This window comes from Gopherus evgoodei, chromosome 10 (assembly GCF_007399415.2).
Source record: "Gopherus evgoodei ecotype Sinaloan lineage chromosome 10, rGopEvg1_v1.p, whole genome shotgun sequence".
Classification (NCBI taxonomy): domain Eukaryota; kingdom Metazoa; phylum Chordata; order Testudines; family Testudinidae; genus Gopherus; species Gopherus evgoodei.
Genome location: NC_044331.1, coordinates 66,758,137 through 66,777,943, shown reverse-complemented (window position 1 = coordinate 66,777,943; position 19,807 = coordinate 66,758,137). Strand labels below are relative to the sequence as shown.

At 44.2% G+C, this 19,807-nt stretch overlaps 1 protein-coding gene across 2 annotated transcripts in view; it reads left to right on the top strand.

Moving 5' to 3' along the window:
• LOC115658214 (multidrug resistance-associated protein 6-like) overlaps nt 1-19,807 on the top strand; it is a 57,519-nt gene that overhangs the window by 35,102 nt on the left and 2,610 nt on the right. For both annotated transcript variants that reach the window (XR_004002207.1, XM_030576718.1), the window contains exons 17-29: nt 179-355; nt 800-967; nt 2,060-2,243; nt 2,682-2,745; nt 3,747-3,858; nt 5,071-5,278; nt 7,018-7,328; nt 8,749-8,948; nt 12,969-13,095; nt 15,613-15,714; nt 16,455-16,601; nt 18,202-18,360; nt 19,292-19,458. Coding sequence is in view for 1 of the 2 variants with exons in the window: in XM_030576718.1 (XP_030432578.1) it covers nt 179-355; nt 800-967; nt 2,060-2,243; nt 2,682-2,745; nt 3,747-3,858; nt 5,071-5,278; nt 7,018-7,328; nt 8,749-8,948; nt 12,969-13,095; nt 15,613-15,714; nt 16,455-16,601; nt 18,202-18,360; nt 19,292-19,458 (2,126 nt within the window). In the remaining variant the exon portion in view is untranslated. The remainder of the gene's footprint in view (nt 1-178; nt 356-799; nt 968-2,059; nt 2,244-2,681; nt 2,746-3,746; nt 3,859-5,070; nt 5,279-7,017; nt 7,329-8,748; nt 8,949-12,968; nt 13,096-15,612; nt 15,715-16,454; nt 16,602-18,201; nt 18,361-19,291; nt 19,459-19,807) is intronic.

Here is a 19,807-nt window from a genome sequence, read left to right as displayed (position 1 = left end):
GGGCTCTCATATTTTTGCATGACATAATGGCAGTAAGGTAAATCTAGGGAGGTGATTGTAGAACACCAGATTTCTGCGCTCTCTCTCTCTCTCTCTCTATATATATATATATATGGCCTCTGAGAGGCTTGTGAAAGAGACAAATGAATTAGTGATTTCACCCATTTCCACTGTATAGGGCACAGTAGCTTATGTCCCCCAGCAAGACTGGATACAAAATGCTTCAGTGGAAGAGAATATCATCTTTGGAGACGAGATGGATGAAAGCTGGTATAACAGAGTGATTGATGCTTGTGCACTGCAGCCAGACCTGGAGAGCTTCCCTGCAGGAAGTAAAACTGAAATAGGAGAGAAGGTATTTGACCAGTTACTATCCCCCACCAAGCTTTTCATAAGTGCCTAGTGACTGTGGGTGTCCAGCTTGATACACCTTAAAGGGAGAGGGCAGGTGCTCAGCACTTGCTGAAAAATCAGACTCTAATTTAAAGGTGTCAGACTGGCCACCTGAAAGTTGAGGCACCCCAAACTAGGAGAAATGGGTGAAAAGAGCCAAAATCAATAACTCCAAACTGTCAAAGGGTCCCCTCCCGCACGGCTGCAGAAATTGATCACACGGAGCTGACTGCTTCTGCCTTTAGTAATGAAAGCACTTCTGGGATCAAGAGGGTACAGTGCTACATGAAATTTTATACAGCAAATGTATAAAGTGCCATTAAACTCGTTAAGTTTCAGTGTAAGATAGTGAAGAGGGTCAAAACACATACCAAAGCATATGAAATACATCATTGTATTTCAACAGGGGATAAACATATCTGGAGGGCAGAAACAAAGAGTGAGTCTTGCTCGTGCGGTGTACAAGAAGGCAGCTGTTTACCTGCTTGATGACCCTCTTTCAGCTGTGGATGCCCAGGTTGGACAGCATATTTTTGAACACGTCATTGGACCCAATGGCTTACTGAAGGACAGGGTACGTAAACAAATTCATATCCCCCATCATAAATAATAAACAAAAAAATGGCTTTGGTCATCCAACCTCTTTCAATGCCTGCCTTTGGTAGGAATAATCACTACATCCTATCGGTCTGCTCTCTGCCCTTGTTGAATATCTGCAGCGACAGCACCTTGTGGTGTTAAAAAAAATTGTCCTAATATCTATCCCAAGTGTTTCTCTTTGCTTTCTTCTTCCTGAACAATGCTCTTTGTAGTCCTTATTCTTGTAGGAAACAATCTGAGCATCACCTCTAAGTGCAGTAGAGTGGAGAATTGGTCTGCTGTATGGTAGTTTCGCAATCTATGCTGTGGCATGGGCTTTGTTTTGTTAGCATGTAAGTTCTAAGTGCCTGTGCTTTATTAGCTGGCACTCTTTTGTAATTGACAAGTATGGAGCAGAGCATTCGGACAAAACCAAGATTCAAGTTCAACATTAATGCATAAGTAGAATGGATTCTGGAAGTGCTGATTATTAGTCTAGTTAGTGTAAGATGTATGGGTAAGAGTTCAGTAAAAGGCTACAATAAAACAAGCAACCAGTGCTTACAGATGTCAAATTTGTATTCACAGTTAGATTGTCTATCAGCCTGTCAATGTAATTATGAGATTGAAATTCAGAAAGAGACATACAGAACTGACTGTAGACTTAATCAGCACTTGCAAAGAGCTTGATTGTATATTAGAAAGAGAGACATGCTCACGTCTTATTTTGAAAAATCTTTACTGACTTTTTTCCCACATACAATTGTGTGGCAATATCCTTGGAATTTCAAATCAAAGGGCAACTTCCTACCAAGTGTAACTTCACCGAAGTTAATGGAGTTGCAGAAGGGATGAATTTGGCTCTAAGACATTCAAGTTAGTGACAATAAATCTGACCTAGAATCTGAGGAATGCCATCCAAGTTGAGAGGTTCAGCCTTGGTGGTAACATCAGTGGTGAAAACTGACTAGATCAATCGCATTGCCAGAGGCGCCCACCTGTGCAGTCCCTTCAGTAGACAGAAGAGGCTGCGCTGGGCAGCAGAAGGCTGGAGTAATTATAACTGGTATTTATTTATTTAAAGTAGACTCGTGTTCTGGTGACCCATGCAATCAACATTTTGCCCCAAGTGGACAATATTGTTTTGATGGTGGATGGAGAGATTTCCGAAACTGGCTCCTACCAAGAACTTTTGCAGAGAAACGGGGCTTTTGCAGACTTTCTCCATTCATATAACAATACAGAAGAGAAAGAGGGCTGTGATTTACAAGGTACACCAACTGAATAACTCCCCTTTTGGTTTCATGATTCATGTGTTTTCTGATTAATGAATGTTGTCTCAGTGGGAATCCACTGCTGTTCACACAGGGGAAGAGCAAATGAAAGAACAGATCAGGAAGAGCCAATCAATAATCATTAGCTTTTTTCTATTCATGAAATCTCAGACATTTTCCCATGAGATCCCATACTGTGATGCATCCCACTAAATGGGGCTATATGTGCACGATGCATGAATGCTACCATCTTATTAGGCAAGGATAATGCTATTAACACACATTATTCAATGTCTGTGCCATCACTGCAGCTTTGCTGAGGTGACTCACAAACACTTACCTTTACTGGGTATCTTTCCAATGATACCTCGTTCTCTCAGGGGCTAAACAGAACAAAGGAGGATGTGAGGTATTACAAGAATATTTATTCCACAGCTGCAGAAAGCACCAAGGACATCATCGCTTCCAGAAATGCTGTGTCCCCAGGAAAGCTCTGCAGGTGAGTGTAGACCACTGCCTCAGACACCAAAGCCCATTCAAGTCAATGGAGAGATTCCTACTGAGTTCAGTGGAGTTTGGACCAGGCTGTAAATGAATAGGATGTGCCCATGGATGGAATGCAGGGCTGTGAACAGGCACCACCACCTATGAGTACTTTTAATAATATTTTCTCTCTACTTCCCAAGGAGCTATAAGTTTCCTCCCCAGAGTTCAGATGCTAGGCACTTCCATATCATGAGGGTGATAGAGTCACTCCTCTTGTATTAAAACCACAGATCAACCAGTAGCAGTTAAAGGGGGGTAAGCAACCCTGTCAGGCCAGAGAGAAAATGGGTAAGAGATCGCAAGGTAAACAAGACTACATTTTTGACTGAAGCCATAATGGGTTGTCAATCACAGTAACTGACAGACAGCTCCCATAGGAGGCAGGTTCAGACCCATTAACAAGTGAACTGTTATTTGTAAAGTTTGCTTAAATATTTGATTCATCAAGGTTATTAGCCCTCACTTGTGTGGCGCATCACATAGTTAACAGAATCATCATTGCTTTTGGATGGTGCTGGATTGACAGCATTAAAGGCTGAAGTCTTGTGGATTATCCTCAGAACAGTAAAAGCACCAGCAGCAGCACTGCAAGTTTCTGTCTGCCAATGTGCCACCTCCCTGCATGAGAGGGTATTTCAGTCTCTGTACCCATTTAATCCTTGGCCTCTCTGCTGAGACTCCATAATTGTTGCCAGTTTGGGGAATGTGAACATCTGTCTACTGGGAAACAGACTGAGACCAAACATTTCATCCAATCCACAGTTGGATGCTAAAAAGCTTTGTTCATCTCCAATCTGTTCCAGATTCACATTGCTGGAGGTGTGCCTTAATGCAAGGAATGCTCTGAGTAATTCCGTGAACCACAGAAACCACAGCCCTTTAAGTAAGGCTTAAGAACTTCATGGTCTTGGATTAAAAAATAACGGTGTTTGTTTTGCATTTATAAATCGACAGATCTTCTATTATGAGAGATGGCGCCAAATCCATAAATCAAGACTGCACAGCTGCTACAGCCCCAAAAGATGTGGGAAGATTAACAGAAGGGGAGAAGGTTCGGACCAGCAGGGTAACTGCAGCAATTCCTTTTAGAATAATGAAATATAAAATAAACCTGTCATAGCAACAGGAACTTACACTAAGATCCTTAGCTAGTATAAATCAGCATAACACCGTGCAAGTCAGAGCGACACCAATTTGCACCAGTTGAAGGTCTGGTCCTATTCAACCTTATTTTATGTAGCATCTTTCATACCAACTGTGTTCCCAAAAAATGCTTTATAGAGCTAAAGTGTAGCTAGAAAATTTGAATAAAACAGCAACAGAGGGAGAGAAAATTGTGGAGATGAGGAAAGTCTTTCCGTTATGATGAGTGGAGAGCTACAGGACTGTTTCAAGTGGCTAGTGCTGCAGAGGGAAGGTCTTTTGAGTCAACTGGGGGGAAGTGGTGTGAAGGGACAGGTGAGACAAGTGACAGGAGACACATAAGGTCAGATAAGGTTCATGGAGGGCAGCTTAACCCTGTCCTGAAATGTATGATTAGAAGTGCTGTTGTTACTCTTCCATGGCTGCAGGTGAAGGCAGAGATGGGGCTTGTGGAGATCAAGAACGGGATGTGCGTTAACAGGTGAAAGGATGCAGGAATGGATGAGGATTTCAGCAGAGGTGGAGTCCAGAGTGCAGTGTACCCAAGCTGTGTGAGGGGTGATGATGAGGCGACTTAGGAGATGTGGGAGGGGAAAGAATAGTCAGGATCAAAGGTGTAAAGTAAACCCAGTTACAGAGAACAGAGGAAAATGGGAGGTCTAAGTCCCAAAGAGGTTGGGGGGGGGGGCAGTTGTTTAAGGAGAGTTGTGTCCAAGGGAAGCACATTCAAAAGATGTTGCTTTCATCGTAAGGGCCAGATGGCAATCCCTGCACTCCTGCTGGTGATCAGTTACTCACATGAGTAGTTAATGAGTCTTGTCAAGTAATCACTCACCAATGGGAATAAAATGGATCATATCATCACTCAAAGGGATAGTAAAATTCATTACAGCAAATAATGACACTTTCACCCAATAAGCATTTGTACATTGTTTGCAATCACTAGTTAAAACCTAGAGCTTGGTCAACATGGCTTCAAATTATTCATCCTGCATTGATAGGACAAAGAGATTAAGGAGGCTGTCATGGCATGCGATGCGTAACATGGAACATACACCATACAGCATTCCTTTGCTAAGGAACAGACAGCTTAACAAGCCTGAACCTTCTTTCCCTCTTCATTGCTTCACTCTAGGTCAATATTTCCATTTATCTGGATTACCTGAGGACCACAGGGCCTCTGATCTGTTTGTACATTGTGCTCTTGTTTGCGTGTCAGCAAGCTGCCTCGTTTTGTCGCGGTTACTGGCTCAGCATGTGGGCAGATGACCCTGTTCATAACAGAACACAGCAGCACACAGAGCTGCGAGTTGGAGTCTTCGGTGTTCTTGGAGTCCTTCAAGGTTTGCTTGACCTGGTCACCTAATTCTTCTGCATATCATTTGCCTCCCTCTTTTCCATTCCCAGGAAATTTTCCCATCATACAAACTTTGGCTTGTCTTACGGGTGCTGGGCTCTTGGCAACAAAACTAAAAGGCTTGGCATGGGATCTAAAAAAAAAAAGTTCTGACTCACATTTGCACAGAGCGCACTGATTTTTTTTGATGGGTTTTTGTTGGTTATGGTATCTGAACAATATTCCCAGTGTCGCTGCAAAAAACTCTGGATTGCTTGTGTGTGCATTGAGTTCTTCTCTCTAATGTGCATTGCAACTGAGCATGATGGGTCATTCCCCCACCTTTATCCATCTTGCCTGTCTTTGTCAGAACTGGTACCCATGAAAAATTCACCTGTTGGGGGCGATTATGATGTCAGTTTCACTTTTCCATCTCTTCCAATTTTATTCACTACTCCCTCTTTATCCCCCTCCCCTCTCGTCCTTTTACCCCCTTCCCATCCTCTCTTCACTCAAATCATAACTTAGCCAAATTAAAATCTCACTTCTCAATGAGGGCCAGATTTAATCTTTTTACCACCCTAGGCCTTTTGGATCTAAAAATCTGTTAGAAAAAGGCTGCCAGAATGTGCATTATTTGAAATGTGTACACTGTTTAACTCTTCTCCTAATCAAAAATAGCTAAAATGTTTTGCTGAATCTTTCAACAAAAAATAAGTTTAGGGCAGAAACAAAATCTGAAAAATTGTAAGCCCAAATGGTGAAAGTTTTGAACCAGTTAAGACAGGGGATTAGAATAGAAGCTGCTAGGCAACCTTAACTATAACACAGTCCCTGCTGTAATAGTGAATCTAACTGGGTACATGGGAGTCTACCCAACTCGAGAGTTAATTTAATTCAGAGTAATCCCAGTTATTTGCACCATTCACTGGAGAACAGAGGGCTTCTAGTTTCAGGGGTGTTTGGTAAGAGACAGAACTAACTGTTCAATCAGATTTACACGTGCTGATGCCCATTCTGTGGCTATTCTGCAGATACAGTAGCCATACAATGGGCTCTGGAGTGACTGTTAGGCCATGTTAAGGTGACCAGACAGCAAATGTGAAAAATCGGGATGGGGTGGGGGGTAATATGAGCCTAAGTAAGAAAAAGACCCAAAAATCGGGACTGTCCCTGTAAAATTGGGACATCTGGTCACCCTAGGCCACTTCTACACTACCTGCCGGATCGGCTGATAGTAATCGATCTATTGGGGATCGATTTATCATGTCTCATCCAGACGCAATAAATTGATCCCCGAATTGAGCCCATACTCCACCTCGGCAGGAGGAGTAAGCAGAGTCGACGGGGGAGCTGCGGTGGTCGACTTGCTGCCGTGAGGACGGCCAGATAAGTCCAACTAAGATACTTCTTCAGCTACGCGAATAGCATAGCTGAAGTTGCGTATCTTACATCAATTCCCCACACACACACACACAGTGTTGACCAGCCCTTAAATTGTAAACCACTTGGTGCAAGGAATGTCTTTTTGTTCTGCATTTGCACAGTGATGAGCACAATGAATTCCTGGTTCATGACTGGGGCTCCAAGGCAGCAACTCAATATAAATAAAAAAAAATAGCAATAATAATAGACCTGCACTTTTCACCAGCACCAAAGTCACATTCAAGAAAAACTCCCATTAACATGCTTTCGGCTGAGAAATCTGAATCTAGGTTGTGACACTTCCCTTCCCTTTCATTGCAGCCATTGGCAAATTCGGATCAACCACAGCCATCCTGCTAGGAGGAGTGATTGCATCACACAAGCTCTTTCAGCAGTTACTGGAGAATGTTGCCAGATCCCCAATGCTGTTCTTTGAGCAGACGCCCATCGGAAACTTGCTGAACCGATTCTCCAAAGAAACTGATGCCATTGATTCCGTTATCCCCGATAAACTGAAGTCCCTGCTGGGCTTCTTGTTCAGTTTACTGGAGATCTACATAGTTGTTATAGTGGCCACGCCAATAGCGGTGGTGGCGATATTGCCACTGACAGCACTATATGCCGTGTTCCAGGTAGGATTTTGAGATATGTGGCTGATCTAAGAACCCGCCACACCCTTTGCTACAGGAACCTGCTCCCATTGTTTAGACTAACCTGAACCAGACCTTTTTGAGGGGCTGAGATTTTCAGTCAGTGTTTTTTCACCTCTGATTTCATGCTGGAATCAAAACCACCAGTGTCTATTCTTAAGAAGAGTCTTCCCACAGAATCCAGGCTCTCAGTAGCTGCCTCCGAAGCCTTACTAGAGGGCCTGAGATGTCATGATGGTTTTAGGTGGAACTTCTGTGGAGATTCCTGATTGACATCAGTGTAAAGGCGATCAGACTAAGGCTCGAAGTGTTTTTCCTCTTCTCCAGTTTCCCTGTGCCACTTTTAACATAAAACATATGCCAGAGAGGCAAATGTTTTTCAAGGCACCCATTTATTCTCCCAGACTGGTTCTCTGAAATGTCAAACAACTTTGCCAGAGGACTAGGGGCAGAGGAGGAGGGTGGTCAGGGGAATATCAAAAGTCTTGAGTACAGTACTTGTTACAGAAAATTAAGATCAGTCTGCTTTGCTACTTTAATGAATAAGGCAGGTAAACAACAAGGGATTCTTCATGAAATCCCATCTGAGCACGGAAGGATGGGATTGAAGCAGTCAGTACAACTCTGCAATTCCATTCACGTCATGAAATTCTTTGATCGGTGTACCAGTCACACAGGACATAATGAAATGGGGCAGGAAATCATCTGGCCCGTCACAGCACTGTGCACTACTTCAACAGACTGTTCTTTCTGGAGAACTCTGTTTGTCCTGGCACACTCAGTCTGCAGCAAGACACCCTGCTCTCGGGCATAGCTTGTTGTATTAGGTGAATGGTTCTCCTAAACTGTAGGTTGCTAAGCTGCTATCTTGAACTAGAGGCAAAGTTTAAGAGATCAGGAGAGATTTTAAAATGGAGGAAGTATAGAAATGATGGGTGAGATCCTGACCCCTGCTCCCGCTTAAAACAGCTAGAACTAGGGCTTTTAGGACCCAGAGATTCCCCCAATGCAGGTATGTGGAGCATAGCCCTATAGCTGCTCTCCAAGGACTCTCTCTCAAATCCTGGCATGGGGGCATGCCAGGGGTGGGATTGCAGCATGTAGCACTGTGGAGATTCCAGGTAATGCTGCAGCCCATAGTCCAGAATTTAGACAATGTACCCATGGGCTCAAAGGCCTCCTTATACCTCACCCAAGCTACAAGTTCTGTGCCACAGTATCTCACCCAGTAAACACATGCTACCCGCACATTAGGTTTTCTAACATCAGATTAATGTGCACTGCTGTATTTTTTTTTGCATCATTTCTAATTTTCTGAACATGATCAGTTCCTCTGATGAATTAGCCTAGTGGGGGAAACATACTGGTAGTCACATGCCCTTTCCATTTCCCTCTGTCTCAGAACTTCTACGTTGCCACCTCCTGCCAGCTGAGACGCCTGGAAGCTGCGAGTCGCTCGCCCATCTATTCCCACATTTCAGAGACGTTCCAAGGGAGCAGCGTGATTCGTGCTTACAAGGAGCAACCGAGATTTATTTTACAGAATGATTCCAGAGTGGATGAGAACCAGAGAACATGCTTCCCTGGGGTCGTTGCTGACAGGTATGGAGCTGCAAATATAGGGGATACTATCATGTTATTCTCATGAAGCCATAGATTAGTGCAGCCCTTCTGCCAGGTGGAGTTGGCAGCAACAAGGGCTGGGTTCAGTATCTAAGGGTTTCTCTTAACAAAAGACAATAGAACCAGCTTGAGTCCCCAGTCAGTAATCTAGAAAGCTAAACACCTCCCCCAGTTGGTGCCTCTAAGTGGTAATACTTCCCTTCTCACCAGCATTGAGTCCCCGTACAACAAAATACAACTTTGATTAAAAGGGAAAAAGAGGGGCCTACATTAATCTGGGGGCTTGGCTACACTGGAGAGTTGCAGCACTGGTGGTGGGTTTACAGCGCTGCAACTTACTCACCGTCCACACTTGCAAGGCACATACAGCGCTGCATCTCCTTGGCTGCAGCGCTGGCTATACTCCTGCTCTGCCTGGGGTATAAGGATTGCAGCGCTGGTGATGCAGCGCTGCTCCGCAAGTGTGGCCACGAAAAGCACTGTAATTGGCCTCCGAGGTATTCGGTGGTATCCCAGAATGCCTGTTCAGTCACTCTGCTGTTTTGTTGTGAACTCCGGGCTCCCGGAGCTGCTTATCTAAAAAACAAACACAGCTCGTTTGCTCGAGCAGAGGCAGGCAGGGGGATTCCTTTGGAATGTTCACAGTTTGCTTGAGGAGAGAAGCAACACGGCGGGGGTGGGAGGGGGAAGTCCGTTTTGGAGCAGCTGCTTATCTGGTCTGAAGGCTATTTGCATTTAGTGAATAAGAGAGGGGTGGGGGAAGGGGTCGAAACTTTAAAAATGATTGAAGGTAGGTGCTGTGTATCTTCCAGTCTTTAGAACTTGCAAGGCAGGGAGCTGACACAGTGTCAGCTCCAAAAATCCACTCTCTCTGTCTCCCCCACCCTCCCTGTCACACTCCACCTCACCCCCCTCTTTTGAAAAGCATGTTGCAGCCACTTGAACACTGGGATAGCTGCCCATAATGCACCACTCCCAACAGCGCTGCAAGTGCTGCAAATGTGGCCACACTGCAGCGCTGGTAGCTGTCAGTGTGGCCACACTGCAGCTTTTTCCCTACACAGCTGTACGAAGACAGCTGTAACTCCCAGCTCTGTACAGCTGTAAGTGTAGCCATACCCTGGGAAAACACCACAACCTAAATACAAAAGCATGTGACCATATACAAATACTCACCCCACAGTGTGTTGGGCAGCATCCTTTGCCTCAGTTTCTCCCCTTGTGGTGTGCAAGTCTGTGACCCGAGTCCCAGGGGAGGCAACTGAGATCACTCAATTAGGATGAACAGCAGAAGAATGGGGCAGACAATCCCCAAAGCTGGTGGATATTCCAGTGCTTTCATTCACCAACCCAGCACAAAACAACTTCTATAGTACCTCGCTGGTTACCCAGAAGCCAACAACACACTTCCCTTAAAGCAACCCAGCCTTAGGCCTCTACCCAGACCCCCAAATCAAATACGATGAGGATTACTGCAAACCTTATTCATCATATAAAAAAATTCTATCAATCCCAAAGGATTGGACACGTTACCTCCCAGGTTAATGAATATTCCGGATCGTACCCATATACACGCTACAGCCAATTCTTATTAACTAAACCAAAATTTATTAAAAGAAAAGAGAGAGTAGTGGTTAAAAGACCAGTATACATACAGACAAGTACAGTTCTTGAGATTAAATTCATAGCAGAGATGGTGAACTTTGTAGTTGCGAAGAGTTCTTTCAGAAATAGTCCATAGATTATAGTCCAGTGTTCATATTCAGAATGATTCCAGATTAAGACTGGAAATATCAATCCTGGGTTTAAACTTCCCCTGCGTGAAGCATCAAGCAGATCTGAGATCCAAAGGATTGGGACCCAAGGCATTTTTAAACGGTTTCCAGCCTCCTTTGACGGGTCCTTCGGCGAACAAAAGGCAATCATGGAGATTTTGAAGTAGACCTGGTTCTTAAACATTGCCGGTAATTAGGTACACAGATTAACATATGGCAATTGCCCATTTTTCCATCATTCCCAGATAATTTGCTATACATTTCAAAGAGAGATGAATACAGTGATATTACTATGTTTACAGCTCGTTTAAATGTTAATATGTCCTTTTGATCTCTGAATCAATAGCTATAGTGACAGACAGGAACATCCTACAAGAAAAAAGTACACACATACATTTGGTATCACTTCCAATTCTCTAACAATACAGGTTTGCATTTCAAAGTTCTAGCCTATCTAGCATGTAGTGGCCCTAATTACCTTTCATATACTTTTTAACACATCTCTAATGGTTGATTTTGGGCCATTTATCCTGCAAGCTGCTTAATCCTTTCTGGCCACGTGTCACACTTGGTATAAGATCCGTTGCAATTATATAACAGTGGTAGCAACCATGATTTTGCATGGTCATATTTTAATCAGATAACGTCACAAAGTCCAACAAACAAACGTCCATTAACACACCACTTCCTTTCCCTCCCCAGCGCCCCACTCATAGTTGATGGTCTTTGGTTAGCGAAGACCCAAAGTTCAGAGGTGCATTTCTGAGGGGGTGGGGTTTACCACTCTCTGTTGCTGCTAGTCGCCTCCCACTGCTACTGCTGTCTCTCTGCCACCACTCCCCTATCCCACCACTCCCCCTGTCTGCCGTCTCAGTGCCGCTGAGCTTCTGCAATGTCACATTCTGAGGTTCTACCACTTCACCCAGCTCTCAGTGATTTCAGCAGATAGCAGGGAACCTCCCTGCCAGGGCAGTTTCTGTGTTGCTGTTACCTGTTCCCACACAAGGTCCAAGGCTTAAGCTTAGACTTGCTCAGCAAGCTTTAGGAATCACCACTTGGAAACAAGGACTCTTAATTGAGTCTAAGCTCTGTCATTAAAAGCTGGAGAGGGGAAGGTCAAAAAGTGTCTAGGACTCTCGAGGCAGCATCCACGGTGCCAGTTAGGAACACTTGTCCTGGTCCACTCATCACTGGAATTTGGCATCCTACCCCCCTGCTTAGCAAGAGAGGTTCAGTTTAGGGTGACCCCCTCAATCAGGGCAGGCTAAGCACAGTTCTGTTGCCTTTTACTCATACAATAAGGATAACAACATTTCATTATCCCTGCATTTGAATACTACAGTGATTTCTAACCCAAACCAGCCAAAATTGATCATTTTGGCAAAGCAGCTCCATCATGCTGGGCACCGAGGCAGAGCAGCCATGTCAATGCAAACATGCTCTGCTCCTGAAGTCTACCCTCCCCTCCTTCCCGCACCCTGGCAGTGCATCACTAGATGACGGGGGGGAGGGGGGGGAGAAGAGGAGGGGAGGGAACTCCTTCAGACCCAGCTTACATCAGAACTAACACCAAGGGAAGAGCCATTCATTGCTGGTGCCAGGCTCAGAGCAACAATTTCAGGCTCTGAACCAAAGCTGCTCACCTGGTGGAAATGATAGACCAGGGGTCAGCAACCTTTCAGCAGTGGTGTGCCGAATCTTCATTTATTCACTCTTATTTAAGGTTTTGCGGGCCAGTAATACATTTTAACATTTTTAGAAGGTCTCTTTCTTTAAGTCTATAATATAAAACTAAACTATTGTTGTATGTAAAGTAAATAAGGTTTTTAAAATGTTTAAGAAGCTTTATTTAAAATTAAAATGCAGAGCCTCCAGACTGGTGGGCAGGACCCAGGCAGTGTGAGTGCCACTGAAAATCAGCTCATGTACTGCCTTTGGCACCTGTACCATAGGTTGCCTACCCCGTGATAGACTCAGGTTACAGCGGAAGAGCTGTGGCACAGTGCATGGAGTATTTACAGACCAGCACTGCTGTCCGTTCCAGAGGCTTGCTAGTGGTTATGTAAAAAGCCAACCCCATGATCATAATGACCTTATTTAGCACCCTTTACCAAGAAGGCTCCAAATACATTTTACAAAAATAGTTGCAGGCAGTATTTGAAATTGAGAGGAAACGAGAACAAAGAAAATGGAGGTGGGCTAAATCCTCTCTTCTCTGCTGCAGGTGGCTTGCTACAAACCTGGAGTTTCTAGGTAATGGTATCGTGTTGTTTGCAGCCTTGTTCGCTGTGCTTAGCAAAGCACATCTTAGTCCAGGGATTGTTGGCTTTTCCATTTCGTGTGCTCTTCAGGTAACTCAAAGCGGCAGTGCATGATTTTACCATCTCATCAGGTTACAGATCATTTTTTAAAATCCTTACCTGTATCACAAATAACTCTATGGATCCAATCCTGCAGCCCTTATTCATTTGATTAGCACATAGATTGCGAGCATCAGGCTCTAGAGAATTAAAACGGGAAGAATTTTAAAGACTCTAATTTCCTTTCCACTAGTTGTGCCATTTATGTTGGACATTTCTCAGCTTGGACAATGAGAATAGATTAGCCAGCCTCCTATTTTTACGATTTCCTAGGCAATAGCAAACTCTCAGGGTATGTCTACACTACGAAATTAGGTCGATTTTATAGAAGTCGATTTTTAGAAATCGATTTTATACAGTCGATTGCGTATCTCCCCACTAAGCGCATTAAGTCGGCGGAGTGCGTCTTCACTACCGTGGCTAGCATCAGCTCACGGAGTGGTGCACTGTGGGTAGCTATCCCACAGTTCCCACAGTCTCTGCCACCCATTGGAATTCTGGGTTAAGCTCCCAGTGCTTGATGGGGCAAAAACACTGTCGCGGGTGGTTTTGGGTACATGTCGTCAGTCTCCCCTCCCTCCATGAAAACAGCAGCAGACAATCATTTCGTGCCTTTTTTCCACACAGACACCATACCATGGCAAGTGTGCAGCCTGCTCAGCTCAGCTCACCGACACCGCCGCTGTTGTGTCCTGGGTGCTGCTGGCAGCAGACGGTGCAGTAGGTCTGCAAACCATCATCATACACCACTTCCACTGCAACTCTGCTCTGCTGCTATTGCCTCGATAGCAAATTTTTCCATGTTTTCTGTCATGGGCTCCTGGCTACATGTGTTCTTCCTCAGGAAATGTGCACGGTGCTAACCATCATCCTCCACCGCTTCTGCTGCCACTCTGCTCTCCTGCAGACACCATACCACAGCAAGCAGGGAGCCTGCTCAGCTCACCACTGCTGCTGTGAGCATTGTAAACACCTCATGCATTATCCTGCAGCAGGTGCAGAACCTGCAAAAGCAGGCAAAGAGGCAACGATAGCGTGATCACGATAGTGATGAGGACATGGACACGGACTTCTCTCAAAGCACAGTCCATGGCAATTTGGACATCATGGTAGTAATGGGGCATGTTCATGCTGTAGAACACCGATTCTGGGCCTGGGAAACAAGCACAGATTGGTGGGACACATAGAGTTACAGGTCTGGGATGATGCCCAGTGGCTGCGAAACTTTCACATGCGTTAAGGACACTTTCATGGAACTTTGTGATTTACTTTCCCCTGCCCTGAAGCTCAAGAATACCAAGATGAGAGCAGCCCTCACAGTTGAGAAGTGAGGGGCGATAGCCCCCTGGAAGCTTGCAATGCCAGACAGCTAACAGTCAGTCCAGTACCTCCCATTCAGTCCATGCTGGAGCACTTTTGTGCTTCTGGGACTCCATGATCACCTGTGCTGATGAGCTCTGCATGGTCACCTGTGGCTGATCAGCTCGCCATGCTAGCCAAACAGGAAATGAAATTCAAAAGTTCCCAGGGCTTTTCCTGTCTACCTGGCCAGTGCATCTGAGTTGAGAGTACTGTCCAGAGCAGTCACAATGGAGCACTCTGGGATAGCTCCTGGAGGTCAATACCATCGAATTGTGTCCACACTACCCCAAATTTGACCCAACAAGGTCGATTTTAGCACTAAACCCCTGACTGGTGGGGAGGGGAGTACAGAAATCGATTTTAAGAGCCCTTTAAATTGACAAAACAAGCTTGGTCGTGTGGATGGGTGCAGGGTTAAATCGACCTAATGCTGCTAAATTCGACCTAAACTCGTAGTGTAGACCAGTGCTCAAGTACCCACACAATTGTGCAACATTTGAGTTGCATATACTGGAAGGGAATTTATTATTTTAAACATGATGCTTCCATTGACTTTTGAAAAAAAGCTTGGAAATATTTTCATTCCTTTCCAGACGTTAAGCTAATTTTTATAGACTCCCTTATTTTTTAATCTCAGTAACTCTGTCACTGTTATTTATAGAATATAGGACCTTACAGAGAACAAGTCTCAAATACATGCAACATCCATCTTGTTCCTTTGGATTTAAGCTTAAATGGTCACTCTAGTTTAACAGCCAAATGGTTTTCTTCAGTGTTTATTTTCCATGTTCATGTGACTAGTCGCAGATTATCTTGAACGGTTTTCATGTCACTTTTAAGAGCTGGAAATTTATCATAAAATAGGCAGCAACATCTAATTCTTGGCAAATTGGCACCGAGGTAGCCTCAGGGTGAGCTGGCAAGGCTCCTCCAATGTGGCCTGGCAAAATTTTCCAGAAAGGCCTGGTGTCAGCAGGATTTATTTTATCTTGCAAAACAATTTGCGGACAGACAATCTCTTAATACTTTATCCAGGGAGGCCCCTTGTGAAAACATTGGGCCTGATCCGACAAAGTGCCAAGTACTTTGTAAGAACAGAGTCAAAGTCGGTATTTCATTTCTAATCAGTCCTCTTTCCTTTTGTAGATAACGGGCATTTTGAACTGGATGGTGCGCTCCTGGACAGAAATAGAAAACAATATTGTTTCTGTGGAGAGAGTGAGAGAGTATTCAAAAACTCCAAAAGAGGTAACTAGCGAACCATTGTTCTTACCCTTTGAACTGGAATTTGTCACAAACCAGATCAGCAATTTTTCTATTCTAAGGACCAACACCTCCTCATTTTAATTCCCAGAGACCCGGTTAGGTTATTTTAAAATAATTAGGTGTTCTTTATAACCTCTGCTCAGTTTATGTTCTTAAACCAGTGAAGCTGTAGTTGTCATTTTTATAAAGGATTATTTATTAACAGTTACCACACCCATGGAATGCACTGCAAGGTTTTCTCCATGTTTAGAATAGGGACTAATTGTGGCATCTCATATCTGAGTTATAAGTATTGACAGTTGCTCACCTTTTAATGACTGAGACCTATTTCTTTTATGCTACATAAACATTAAAAATGAACAGGTACTATCTCTTCATGTTGATCATATCAACTTATAGATTGAACTGAGTGTGGCAGAGCAAATAGTTAGAACATTCAGTATGGTTTCCTGATAATGTAATTAATCTGACGCATAGAAATGCTTATCTCCAAACTTCAGTTAATAAAGTAATCTGGATCTCTGTATAAAGCAACTAATTTCAACTTCAGCAATTCCTTTATGAAGAATAAATGCTGCCTCTAGAGAAGCTTTTAAAAAGAGAGAGATCCAGAAAGAATTTTTGCACACACGCTCTGAGAAGTTTTCCATTTTGAATATAGCCATATTACTTGAAGACTTAACCCAGCTTAAGAAGGTGCTGTTTGTTTCTCTTTTACACAGGCTCCCTGGACTCTGGGCAGTAATTCCGCAAGTCAGGCTTGGCCAACTGAAGGAGCAATTGAATTTAGAAACTATGGTGTGCAGTACAGGCCAAATTTAGAGTTTGCACTGAAGAACATCAATATAAAAATAAACGGGCAAGAGAAGGTAAGCAACGCCATTTATTTCTTTGGAGCTGCATGTGTGAACAGTGCTTTAGAATAGGTAGCCGCTGCTGAACTGAAAACAATCCCTGTCAAAGAGTTTAAGGTTTGAAGACACAAAAGCTACACTGAGGTAAACATATAGTACGTTTGGCCTTCACACTCCTAGCACACTGAGGAACCCTTTCTTAATATATGACTTTGCTCTCAGTTTTGATACTGTGTGTTTGGAATTCTAGTGAGTCAGATCCTGTTATTTTATAGGAGGTTGGCAGACCAGCTCTAAAGGAATTTGATGTTTATTTTAATCTCATGTAACATCAAAGCTCCTTTATATTTGGCAGCTATTCTGGTTTTTCTCCATTAAGGCAGGGGTCTCAAAGTCCTGGCTGTTGGCCATCTGCGGTCCGAGAACCTCCCCACTGCAGCTCGCGGAGGAGAGACACATGCAGCCACACTGTTGGCAATGTTTGCTACAGGTGCCGCCCCCCACAGCTCCCATTGGCTGAGGAAGAGGGACCGCGATACCATCACTAGTCACTGGGCAGAGTCAGCATCATTAGTTGCTGGGCAGAGTCTGCCATGGAGGCAGCATCACTTTTTTCCACAATGAATAAAAACAAGTCAAACTACCGAACACAGCTCTGTGATGCACACCTTGCTGCAATCCTGAAGGTTTCCACTGCTCAGTCACTGAGGCCAAACATCAACAAATTGACAGAACTGAAGTGTTGCCAGGTGTCTGACAAACGCTAAAAGCTCTCTGGCAGGCGAAGAACTGTATAAAGTTGTATGACAGTTTTATTATTTCTATGCAATTCAAAATAAAAAACACAATAGAAATGTTTTCTTTTCTGAACACCATCTTCAGTGAGATTATCGGCCCGCTGGGAGGTTTTGAGGACTGGCACTGGCCCTAAGGTAAACTGAGTTTAAGACCCCTGATCTACGGCTTGTAATGATTTCCCTCTCTAATTAAACAATTTAAAAGTTCCCTATGAGTTGTTACCCAACTCTAAGAATGTTAGGTGAATATTATGACAACGTGAGGCCAAAGGTTCTTGGAGAAATGGTCAGATCCCTTCAAGTCACACGTGTCCCGGTCCTAATGACTATGTATCGAATTTATGCTGGAATCCATGTGGCTGATCATGTGTACCACCAAAACTGTAACCAAACGCGATGCCAATTCATGCCCATTCTCAACAGCTGTTCCATGAGGCTGCAGTGGAAAGGAATTAAATCCCTGGCTTGGGACAGGAAAGATGGGCAGATATTGCATCCAAGATCTGCATAGGATAGACTGTTTGTCAGTCTCAGATCCACTTGTCTTCTCCACCATTAACGCAAAGGAATAGTACCTTTACTTTGTAATCTGATGAAAGATATTGGATGGCTTTCAAAGAGGCCCAAGGAGAACAGCAGATGAAGGGAGAATAGCTTGTAGCTTAATGGGGTGTTTTTCTCTGACAGATGTGGTCAAAGGCTGGACAAATTTAACCAGTGGTTTGTTACCTGTCAATTCCATGGTCCTAAAATTTAACTATGGCTATGAGCCAAATGGTGTAAAGCATACATCCTAAATTTTCATTGTATTCTTTTAGATTGGCATAGCTGGAAGAACAGGAGCTGGGAAATCAACTCTTGCCATGGGTCTTTTGAGATTAATGGAAGCTGCAGAAGGCGAGATCTTAATTGATGGAGTGAATATTGCCCAAAGAGGCCTCCAGGACCTTAGAGCCAAAATAACTATTATCCCCCAGGTATGAAGTTAATTTCTAAGGCATTTATCAATTCTGCAGGGTATTTCCATTAAGATCCGTGACATGCAGGAAGGCTTAAGTGCAGTGGTGAGCTGGAGCCGGTTTCCACCAGTTTGCAAGAACACACTGTTGAAATTAGACGCTGGTGTAGAACCGGCTGTTAAGGGGTGGGTGGACAAACAACTTTGGTCCGGGGGACTGTCCTGTCCCCCACCTGAGCTCCCAGGAGTCCCAGCTTGGGAGGCTGAGGCTCCCATGGCCCTTCCGCCCCGCAGAGCCACAGTGTGCTGAGCCGCCGGCAGCTGGGCAGCTCAGCTCCTGAGTCCTGCCGCTCTGAGCAGCTGCTGGCAAGGTAAGGGGGAGGGGGAGTGCGAGCTCCAGGGCTGCCCGGGGAGGGGGGAGAGGGGGGGCAATTTGCCCCTGGCCCCACGAGGATGTCTCTGGGGCTGAGGTCCTCCTGCTCAGAGCTGGCGGGTCAAGCGGCAGGAGCTCAGCAACGAGCCAACGTTTTGTCGGGTGTAAGAAAAACACCAACAGCTACCTCACAATTATTGGGGGGGGGGGGGGTGATTGTAATAAACATGTAAAAAAAATTGTTTTTATTCTTAAGTATGACTCCCAATGACTCAATGCATTGCCGTTTCTTATGGAGAAAGGTACACAAAAATACTTACTGTGGAACATCCCTTAAATCAGAACTTTTTATAGGGAACCGGTTGTTAAGATTTTGGCAGCTCATCACTGCTTAAGTGGGTCACAGAGAGAGAAATTATTTGCTTTTAAAAGGGAAAAATAACCACGTAGCCACACTGTCTGATCTTCCCCATAACACTGGCTGTAGCATTTCACCCTGGGATTCCTGCAGTGGAAGGAAGTTAAGGAGCTGTGTTGCTTTGTAACAATCATTTCAGGAATCTTTTGTGCTGTGCAGGATCCAGTTTTGTTTGCTGGTTCTCTACGAATGAACCTTGATCCTTTAAACCAGTACTCAGATGAAGCCATCTGGACAGTTTTGGAACTCATTCAGCTCAAGAACTTTGTATTGGATCTGCCTAATCAATTGAACCATGAGTGCTCGGAGCAAGGGGAAAACCTGAGGTACCATAAGTGCAGAAAGAGAAAGGCAGTGCACATTGTGTTTGAGGGTCAGAGGGTGCACAATTAGTAAACATTCCTAAATGAGGGTAATAAATTTAAACAGAAAAATCTAATTTAGTAAAGCACAAAGCAATAGTCAGCACAGAGCAAACTTGCTGTAGCAGTATAATCCTTAGCACTGTGGAATTGCTTAGCTCATAAACTCTCTAGGGGGTAGGGGCAGTCTGTTCTGTTTGTACAGCACTTAGCACCATAGGCTCCTGGATGCTACTGCAACACAAATAATCTCCTCGTTTTTTTGGCTCCCTTCATGCTGCTATCTGCAGTGCCACCAGATAGCTGAATTAAG